The 10,797-nt window shown below is 40.1% G+C and overlaps 1 protein-coding gene across 4 annotated transcripts in view; it reads left to right on the top strand.

Annotated features, from left to right (window-relative positions):
- elp1 (elongator acetyltransferase complex subunit 1) overlaps window positions 1–10,769 on the top strand; it is a 42,308-nt gene extending 31,539 nt beyond the window's left edge. For all 4 annotated transcript variants that reach the window (XM_073922481.1, XM_073922478.1, XM_073922479.1 and 1 more), the window contains 10 exons: window positions 823–1,024; window positions 1,112–1,173; window positions 4,568–4,630; window positions 5,067–5,127; window positions 5,221–5,334; window positions 7,573–7,684; window positions 7,765–7,892; window positions 8,438–8,589; window positions 10,455–10,530; window positions 10,611–10,769. In XM_073922481.1, coding sequence (XP_073778582.1) covers window positions 823–1,024; window positions 1,112–1,173; window positions 4,568–4,630; window positions 5,067–5,127; window positions 5,221–5,334; window positions 7,573–7,684; window positions 7,765–7,892; window positions 8,438–8,589; window positions 10,455–10,530; window positions 10,611–10,678 — 1,038 coding nt within the window. In that variant the 3' untranslated portion in view covers window positions 10,679–10,769. The remainder of the gene's footprint in view (window positions 1–822; window positions 1,025–1,111; window positions 1,174–4,567; window positions 4,631–5,066; window positions 5,128–5,220; window positions 5,335–7,572; window positions 7,685–7,764; window positions 7,893–8,437; window positions 8,590–10,454; window positions 10,531–10,610) is intronic.
- The last annotated feature ends 28 nt before the right edge of the window (window positions 10,770–10,797 follow it).

Genomic DNA, 10,797 nt, shown 5'->3' with positions numbered 1-10,797 from the left:
CGGGATAGATGGATGGATGGACGGATGGATAAATAGATAGATAGATGGATGGATGGATAGATAATGCAGTCCTAGCTTCTTTATTATAGATAATTTGTTAATTCTCTTCTAACAACATGTATAAATAATACATGATTAACCCTGTATAGGGCAATTATTGAAATACTCATCAAAAAAAATGTGATACTAGGGGTTAGTATCAGTTAGCTTTAGTAAGGGCTCGTTCACATCGAATGCATCTTTGCTTCTAAAAACGTGAGACCCGGCGCACAGATTATGTTTACATTGACAAACAATACAAAAGTAGCATGTTGGAAAAACACTGTGTGATTGACCTCCAATGATGTGGTTACTCTGACACGCTGCTCATGTGCCACTCTCTGTGAAACCGGTTTACAAGAGTGCATTATGGACACTGGATTGTTTAAAAGCCGTGTCTATTAGCTGATATGTCAGTGGATTGACACGGCACACAAAAGCTGACAGACACGAATGTCAAACGCTACAGTGTCAAAGTAGGTTTGTGTACATTTTAAAATAAGAGCTATGTCACACCCACTACCCTGTTTTCGGCTCAGAGCCTTCCACACCCATTTAAGTTTTTTATTTTTTCTGAGGTACACTTAAAATAAAAAAAGGAGGTTTCATGACTCTTTAAAATGATTCCTTTGGTGTAAAAAGTGTTTATATACAACATTAGAACGGCACCAGCATGAGGATATTTTTATTGAAATACGTCTTGTTTATTTGAGTTAATATGTAACAATGTAATTCTATAAGTCGTAACACCATTGTGACCTTTGGCCTCTGCGACATCATCAGACCCTGAGTGTGGCCTATGCAGAGTATCTGGTGGAGCAGCAGCAGGCCGAGCAGGCGGGACTGCTGTTGTGGAGGTGTGGAGAGTCTACTCGTGCCCTGCAGGCCTTCGTCAGCTGCACCAGCTGGAGAAACGCACTCGCCGTGGCTGCGCAAATCCCATTACCACCACAGCAACTGGCACTGCTGGCACGAGATCTGGCAGGTGACCGTTTCTTCTGTGTAATTATGTTTCCTCTTACTGAAACTGTGATTGTTTGTACAGCCAGTCCTGTATCTTTATTGTTTTCAGAGAAACTTCTGGAGGCCAGAAGACACACAGAAGCTGCTCTGTGTTTGGAGCAGTATGCTAAGGTATGCTATTGTCAGCATCTTTCTGGTTTGTTTTTCTAGGATTGTCTATGGTAGGGCTGGGCGATATGACAAAAATCTCAAATCATGTTAGAAGTCATCTCTTTAATAGATGAAATGCCATCAGTCTACAGTGATTTCCCTGTATTTCTCTGTTGCAACCGGGATACCACAATAATTAACCCCGAAAAAGACAAAGCAACGCAAACACAACCAGACTATGGTATAAATACAGCACTACAAAATACAAAAGAGAGATCATCTTAGAATGTCACTTACATGTTTAATGCTGCGTTCACATGGAACGCGCGTCAAGCGCGAGTGATTTACATGTTAAGTCAATGCAAACGCGCGAATAGACATGCTGCGGCGCGATACGCGCGAAGCAAATGACGTGAATTGCGCGGTGCAAATAGTGTGATACGCGAGGTGAATTGAGCGCTTACGCGTTTGATGCACTTAACGAGCGTTTCGCGCGAATCTCTCGAGTTTGAAAATCTGAAATTCACCGGACATCCGCGCCGCGTTAACCAATCAGAAGCTTGCTCTTGTAGGGGCGTGATTGTGACGTAGAACCTGTTGATGGTGTCCCGGGGAAAATCCTCCAGGCGACACCGTCAACAAGTCATCAAACTGGGCTTGGCTCAGTCAGAAGCACCGCTGAAAGTCTCCGTCATCCAGTTTCAGTTTCTGGAGGAGTTTATGAGCTCACAGAGCTGGATGCACCTCTGAAAGGCTGCAGTGGACTCAGACAGGACCCTAAACGTATCGACGCTGTTTTTCAGTCTTCATAAAGCACATAACACTGTTATTTTCTTAATAAAATCCATGTTAGCCATTTAGCTATGAAGCTAGAGTCACCGGGCAGACAGAAGCCCTGCCCTTTACGCGAATCCGCGTCTGTTCTGAAGTGAATTTGACACGCGATTTAAGCGGATTTGATGCGCGAATGAAGCAGGGGTTGAAGCGAATGAAGCGAGTAAACTCAAATGTTCACACGGCTATTTACACGCGATTTATTCACGCGTACCGCGTCTGGTGTGAACACAGCATAATAATGATTTGATCAGCTCTATTTTACTATCACGTTATTCTCCCCTAAAGATTTATTATGCAGTCTGTGTCACCATCTCTTGGCGGAACATCAACTGTTTTTGCTCTGCTCAGTTTGACTGGCTGATGGATGCCGCCGCGCTGTCTCTCCAAAATTATAAATATTTAAAATAGGCACTATGCCCATAAATAAACTGCATAGTCGCAATCTAAATGACTATTCTTACCTCATAAAGCCTCAAAAGTACATTATGTTGTCCAACAGCTGCAGTGTTTGTCAAACTATAGTGAGTTTATTCATCTGCTGTCACTCTATGTGGGCGGAGTAATACAGGAGCGTGAAGAGGCTGTACGAGTGTTGTTTTGCAGAATACTGCACGGCCAATATCAGCCAATCAGATTCAAGAACCAGACAGGACAAATGTTTGATTTGAAAGTGTATACATATGAAAAAAAATCCAAAATATATTTTTTTAAAGTAATGATTAGTTTCAACATTAATATGACAAATATATTGCTAATTAAAATGCTAAATTATGATTTTAAAATTGGAGCTTTTTCACCATGCTGTTATTTGTGTCCCGGTCTGCTTAAATTATGAAAAGGAATTACCTTAAACAATATATTTTGTGACACCATGAAATAAACGATAGAGAATATGAAACGACTTTTTATTTTACTATTTTTTCCATACAATATACAGTACTGAGCAAAAGTCTTAGGTCACTAGTATTTTCTCCCAAAAACGGGTTTAAAGTCAATTATTTCTCTATTTTTCTGTAGCATTTCAGTTTGAAATGTCAATTTACAATTCCAAACACTATTTTATAATGACAAAAATAATGTTTGGAAATGTAAATTGAACCTAGAATTCAGGAGGAACAATGTGGTTTTGGTCCAGGCCATGGTACACTGTACCAGCTCGAGGGTTCATGGGAGTATGCCCATTCAGTCCACATGCGTTTTCTGGACTTGGAGAAGACATTCGACCGTGTCCCTCTTGGCATTCTGTGGAAGGTGCTCTGGGAGTATGGGGTCAGCGGTGCTTTGTTAAAGAGCCCATATTATGGGTTTTTGAAAATGCCCTTCCATGTAGTGTGTAACAGCTCTAAGTGAAGTGAAATACAAGCTACGGCTTAAATCTGTAAGTGTACAGTGCTTAAAACTATTGATTCATTTATTAAAGAGTCGACTCATAAGCCGCCTTTCCACTGCACACGACATTTGGACACGACTGTTGGAATACGCCCCCTTGTGGCAGTCGCACAGTATTTTCAGTTCTGACGTGCACCATGGGAGAGAAGCTGATTCTCCCAGTGTCCGAAATAAAGGAGTGCAAAAGCAAGAGCCTTTATTCTCTGCGTTTACATGGTTTAAGGAACGAATGCATGAATGAATACTAGAAACTCATAGAGCGCTAAAATATTGGAGGGAATGTGGAGACATCATTAAAATATATATTTTTATTACTTTATTATTTACATTTATGAACAGAAGATTTTTTTTAATATAGACTTTTTATAATCCAAAAACTAATCAAATAAACTCCTATTTCTCATCTCGCGCACACGGACCTGCTTGTACAACACTGAAATACATCACATCCGGTCGGCAGGTCTCAAACGGTCTAGTCCCACTGAGAGGAGGCCTCAGGGAAGAGCCAGGAGACACTGGAAGGACTATGTCTCTCGGCTGGCATAGGAACGCCTCGGGATCGCCTGGAGGAGCCTGAGGTAGTGTCTGGGGAGGGGCAAGTCTGGGGTTCTCTCCTAAAGCCTCTTTGTCACTGCACACGACAAACGACAGACCGGAAGTCATTCATTTCCAATAGAGAGTAGTCCGGGAGCTGCATGGAGTTCCGATCATCTCCGTATGCAGAAAATTTGGATCCGATTTAAGTTTATTTATTTATTCATTCAACCATGGTGAACGCACAGAGAATAAAGGCTCTTGCTTTTGCACTCCTTTATTTCAGACACTGCCAGAACAGCTTCTCTCCCATGGTGCATGTCAGAACTGAAAATTTTGTGCGACTGCCACAAGGGGACGTATTCTGACAGTTGTGTCCAAATGTCATGTGCTGTAGAAAGGTGGCTTAAGACTGCTGGCCCTGGGACCTAGCTCCGGAAAAACAGTTGAAAATGAATGTAAATTGATGTTTTAAACTGACATGCTACAGAAAAATCGAGAAATAGCCGACTTTAAACCTATTTCAGGGGAAATATACTAGTGGCCTAAGACTTTTGCACCGTACTGTATATCATATTGCACAACCCTAGTCTACAGTGAACTGAGATGATGTGTGTGTGTGTGTGTGTGTGTGTGTGTGTGTGTGTGTATTCAGGATTGTGAGGAGGCAATTTCTGCTCTGATACAAGGAGCTGCATGGGAAGAAGCGCTGAGATTGGTGAGCCACTCGTTTCCTTTTTTATTTATTTAACACATTTTGTATTTGTTTATGTTTATATTCTTTGATGTTTTTATTTCTTATACTTGTATTTAATGTTTCTTTTATTCTTATCTTTTCTGTAAAGCTCTTTGAATTACCATTGTGTATGATATGAGTTAGCGGGTGAAGTTTTTTTCTTCTTGGAAAATTCTTTTTTGTTTGTTTGTTTGGCTGAAATAAAAGCAACTTTTACATTTTTAAAAGCTATTTTAGGATCTGAAATTACTCTTATTTTATTTTGATTGCCTATAGAACAATCTAAAAATCCTAGTTAACATAATAATCTTGTTAATTAAGTATTTAAGTAATTAGGTAATTGCACTTTAAAGGTGCAGACTTGATTAGAAATGATGCTATCTTGAGTATAATTAATTTCTCGTATCTTTTATTTCAGATTTATTTGTACAACAGACAGGACATCATTGAGACTGATTTGAAGCCGGCTCTTTTAGAAGGTAAGAAACTCCATTTTTATGCCTTAAATTGAATTGTTTTCATGGTATTATATATTTCTGCTGTAACTTCTCTGTATTCTGCATTTCCATCAGCTCACAGTAATCAGACGTCCTTCCTGGAGTCCCAGAAGGCTTTGTTCATCCGTCACAAAAACCGCCTCTCTGTGGTTCGAGAACTCAAAGCCAAAGCCAGCCTTGAGTTATTTGGTAAACAGAATGGGTTCATTTTACATCTGTTTAGTTATGGGCCACTAGTATTTTCTTCAACACCAGAAAAAAAAAAACATACATATTAAAATAAAATATTTTAAAAATTTAACAAATTTAAAAATACCAGAACTGCTTTTAGAACTTCAACAAGGTACTGGAAATATTCCTCCGAGATTTTGCTCCATATTGACATGATAGCATCACGCAGTTGCTGCAGATTTGTTGACTCTACATCCATGATGTGAATCCCCATTCCACCACATCCCAAATGTGCTCTATTGGATCGAGAGCTGGTGGCTGTGGAGGCCATTTGAGTACAGTGAACTCATTGTCATAATCAAGAAACCAGTCTGAGATGATTCAAACTTGTGTTATCCTGCTGGAAGTAGCCATCAGATGATGGGTACTCTGTGGTCATAAAGGGATGGACATGGTCAGCAACAATACTCAGGTAGGCTGTGATTTTGATACCATGCTCAATTGGTACTAATGGGCACAAAGTGCGCCAAGGAAATCTCCCCCACACCATTACACCACCACCACCAGCCTGAACCGTTGATACAAGGCAGGATGGATCCATGCTTTCATGTTGTTGATGCTAATTTTGACCCTACCACCCCCGAATGTCGCAGCAGAAATCAGGACTCATCAGACCAGGCAACATTTGGATGGCTATTAGATATGGTTGTGCGTGAAAATCCCAGTAGATCAGCTGTTTCTGAAAGACCAGCCCATCTGGCACCAACCATGCCACGTTGAAAGTCAGTTAAATCACATTTTTTCCCCATTCTGATGCTCAGTTTGAACTGCAGCAGATCGTCTTGACCATGTCTACTTGCCTAAATGCATTGGTTGCTGCCATCTGATTGGCTTATTAGAAATGTACGTCAACGAGGAGTTGGACAGCTGTACCTAATAAAGTGTCAAATATACTTGCAGTATTTGAGCAAGTACAAGTAACTAATTAAATCACTTAAAATAAAATGCAATCCATTACTTTAGTAATCCAATTACATCTAACACTGGCTGCAAAATCGTTTTTGAAATATTGCTTGGTGCACCTTTTAAACCATTTCTGTTTTTAGTGAAATATTAGTGGCTTAAAGGGATAGTTTTTCCCAAAAAAAAAAACTGTTATCATTTAATCTCCTTTGACTTGTTCCAAACCAGTTTGAATTTTTTTTTCTGTTTAACACAAAGTTACTTGTTACTAGAAGTTAAAAATGTTGAAAACCTGTAACCATTGACATCCATTGTAGGAAAAACAAATCATATGGAAGTCAATAAGTCATATGGAAGTTGCAGGCTTCTAACACAGGGTCTCTGCAGATAACATGATGTCAAATTTAAGACTTTTTACGGCCTTTTTAAGACCTTTAAGTATTAAATTTAAGACCTTTATCGCAATATCAAAAACATGCGAGAGAAAATGTAAAAGCACAAAATTGGGAGTAAAATAAATGTATTTAAATTGAACAGTACTAAAGACACGTTAAATGCACCATTGAACTACAGAAAAAACAAACATCAACACTGATTTACACTTTCGCCTGGCGTCGCATCGCACACCTCATAAAACGGATGAGGTTTTTATACTTGACATGATATTGAGATATTTTTTTAAATGACAAGGGGCGGTAAAAAAAAAACAGCACAAGAGCAGAGATTCGCTCTCTCGTACTACAGCGCCCTCGACTTAAAAAACTGCGCTTACGACATTTGTCAGTGAAATAACGGCATACTCTGCTAGCCGAAATCATGTCGCGCACACTCAAAGCGAACCACTGCAAACACAGCAATGACGTCACATTCACAGTTTAATATCAGAAAGCTGATTGGCTATTGCAAGTTGACCTTTTTGTAGTTGTAATACCGCAAATTACAATTGGAGTAGTGCAATAAAGATCTACAACACCCCTTAAACCTAGCAACAACAACAAAAAAATAATTTAAACGAGCATTAGATGTAGCGTTACATTGAAATCGCAAAAGCAAGACCTGTGCAAAAATATTTAAGACCTAGAACAGCGAATTTAAGACTTTTTAAAGCCATAAATTTCGATTTTTAAATTTTAGACTTTTTAAGACCCCGCGGGGACCCTGTAACAAAAAAATTAAACTGCTTTAGAACAAGTAAAGGTTGAGCAAAGAATGGCAGAATTTTCATTTTTGGGTGAACTGTCCCTTTAAATCTTCAGCACCGTACTGTGTATCTCACCTTATGTACTATTTCAGGTGAGGACGGCCCTGACTGTGCAGATGCTGAACTCTATTCAGAGGCCAGCAGTGTCATGACCGGCAGCCATCTTGGCTCAAAATACTCCCGCAGCAACTCTCGCATTTCATCGTGAGTGACATCACCACGAACACGAATGCAGAAACCCTGCACACCGCTAAAATGTTTCAGTTTCTCAAATGTGTTCACAGGCGTTCGTCTAAAAATCGGAGGAAGGCAGAGGGGAAAAAACACAGTCTCAAGGAGGGAAGCCCATTCGAGGACATCGCCCTCCTGAACGCTCTTACTCAAATCATCACTGTTGTTGATAAAATGAGGGGTGAGTTGAGGACACGAGAGAAACGCACACATAAACTACTGTAAAGACAGTGCTGGATAGATTACTTTAAAATCAGATGTTTTTATGCTGTAATTAGTATGACTACTTTTACATTCATAATTATTACGCATCAATTTGACATTAATTTATTAACAGTAGTCATAATAAATAATGGGGTGGTGCTAAGTTCAACCTTGATCTTGCATCATCAGTGAATGTAAAGCATTTCACTCCTAAATTGACTGCATGTAGCCTTAACATTTGCCTTGAATATGAAGAGCTGTGTGTGTGTGTGTGTGTGTGTGTGTGTGTGTGTGTGTGTGTGTGTCTGTGTGTGTGTGTGTCTGTGTGTGTGTGTGTCTGTGTGTGTGTGTGTCTGTGTGTGTGTCTGTGTGTGTGTCTGTGTGTGTGTCTGTGTGTGTGTCTGTGTCTGTGTGTGTGTGTGTGTGTGTGTGTGTGTGTGTGTGTGTGTGTGTGTGTGTGTGTGTGTGTGTGTGTGTGTGTGTGTGAAACATTCTTTTGTTTGTTTTCTCCTGTCCCTACAGAAGAAGTTCACAGTCTGCTGAAGGCTCTGGTGCTCTTCCAGTTCGACGATGCGGCCAGCGCTCTGCAGAGAGACTACAGTGATCTGCTTCTGCTCATGGACAAATCTATTCCTGACATCTGGAGCGAGAACCTGCAGCCGGGCCAAAATACAGTGAGTCACACGTCTTCAACTGAACCGTTACTTCAGCCTATGTGAATGTGCATACGGTGGCCGGGAAGTGCAAAACAACATTACAAAGTGTGAAACACTTTTAGAAAGCTCGAGACAAATTTACATTTTGAAAAACATTTTGACCTATTATCAGACACAATTACATAGGTAAAATTTACCAAGGACGGAACAAATTTACATTTTAGAAAACAAATTAACAAGACACAAAACACTTTTACAAGTCCCGAAACTAATTTGCAATTACAGATTCCTTACGGAAAGGGAGTGTACCACACACCGGAAGTGACGTGGAATGTACCACACTGGGAGTAAAGTGTATGCTACGGCGCTGACGCATAGCCCGTGGCCGTCGGCGTCTCTGATGTGCACCTCTCAAAAAATGTAACTACACGTCGCAATGACGCGTAGCGCAAGCTCTGTGATTGGTCGGCTTGGTAGCGATGACGAGTATGGGCGGGACCGAGAGCCGCGTGAATGATGCGAGCCTGATAGAGAGATTGTTTACAAGTGTGGAGTCCCGTGAAGGAGCTCCGGATGGAAAGTTTTTTTTTTGTGTTTACCTCATAGTTAAAGTTGTTGCACGTCCGCCGGTTCCTGCCTCAAAATGAGCGCGTTTGAGCCACTTGTACATCCCGGAAGTGTTCAGGAAAGCAAAACAGCAGCGAAGAAACTCGACACAGAGGAACATGTACACCTCACTGCCAACTAGCGTTTCGGAAGTGTTAATGCAGACCAACAGAGACAGCGCGCAGAAGTATAAATGCACAGCTACGCGCATTGCATGCGCCGTGGGTTATGCCGGTCACTTGACGCAGAAGTATAAACCAGGCTTAAGTAGTGGTGGGCAGAGAGAAGCAAACGTGTCGAGGCTTCGAAACCCATCTCTACAGTGACACCCAGTGGACATTTTTTAAAAGTATTGCTTAAAAAGCCATGAAACTGAATGCTGATTTATAATTGGTGATGATGTCTGTGGGTGTCACTATTCAAAATTAAAGTGCAGCTTTCCGCTTATAATGTCTTATTGCTCATTGTCATAAATGAAAATAATGACGCATGGCAGCTGAGCGGGAAACCGCGAAGCTTGTAAACCGTGATCAATGTAAGGAGTTAATCGCACGTGACTTGTTTTAGCTCTTTTAGTCCGTTTAGAAACTTTGCAGTGTGAAAGCGAACCGCACCAAGAACAGAGCAACACTAACAATGTTTTTCTCTGTTTCGGAACAAAAGAATCGATTCATAGGTGAAAGCACCCTCAGAATGATTGTGTAGTTACTGATCCTTTGAATCCTTTGAAGTAGTTGCCGAAATGTCAGCCATCACTACATACAAGTTAAAATGATTGATTTTTATTTTAAGCCAAAAATCATTAAATATCGAAAAAGATAGTTTACCCAAAAAACTACAATACCGTAGTATTCTTTTTGTCCCTACTATGGATGTTAGTGGCTGCATTATAGATGGAGATTATGCTAATTGTTAAAGAGCATGCATCGTTTACAAAATAATTAAGACATTTAAAGGAATAGTTCAACCAAAAGTTGTCATTTACTCACCCTTCACTTGTTCCAAACATGAGTTTCTTTTTTTCAGTTTTTTTTCAAGCTTTTTGAAAAATGTTGCAAACCGGTAACTATTGACCTCCATACTATTTGTTTTTCCTTATATGAAGGTCAATGGTTACAGGTTTCCTACATTTTTTTTAATTTCTTTTGTGTTCAACAGAAAAAGGATATTTTTGAAGGTTTAAAACCACAAGCAAGTGAACTGTCCCTTTAACACCTGTTTTGAGAGCATAATGATCATGTTTGTCTATTTTAAGGGATTGTTTCTTGTTTCTCCAGCTCACAGGTCCGAACTCGACAGTGAACAGTATCGTAGCATCATTTCAGCAGCAGAAACCGGCTGTGCCTCAACAAGGTGAGCGACTCTCTGACTGCAATGTTTGACTAAATTATTTTACTTCACAGTAAATCTCTGTTGTCCTGTTGATTCCTCAGACACAGAAGCGCTGGCGCCTCCAAAGATGAGGAATTCTGTCAAGTGGAAACTCAACATTCTCAAGTAGTTTGCATGTCACACTTTTTTATTGTATTTAATTTGAATACGAGCGCCGTTTTATTGAATTATTATGGTTGAATTAAAGATTATAAAAGATTTCTTATGAGCTTCATTTGATATAATTAA

The sequence above is a fragment of the Danio rerio genome, chromosome 14, assembly GCF_049306965.1.
Source record: "Danio rerio strain Tuebingen ecotype United States chromosome 14, GRCz12tu, whole genome shotgun sequence".
Taxonomy (NCBI): domain Eukaryota; kingdom Metazoa; phylum Chordata; class Actinopteri; order Cypriniformes; family Danionidae; genus Danio; species Danio rerio.
This window is presented reverse-complemented; position numbering and strand designations above follow the sequence as displayed.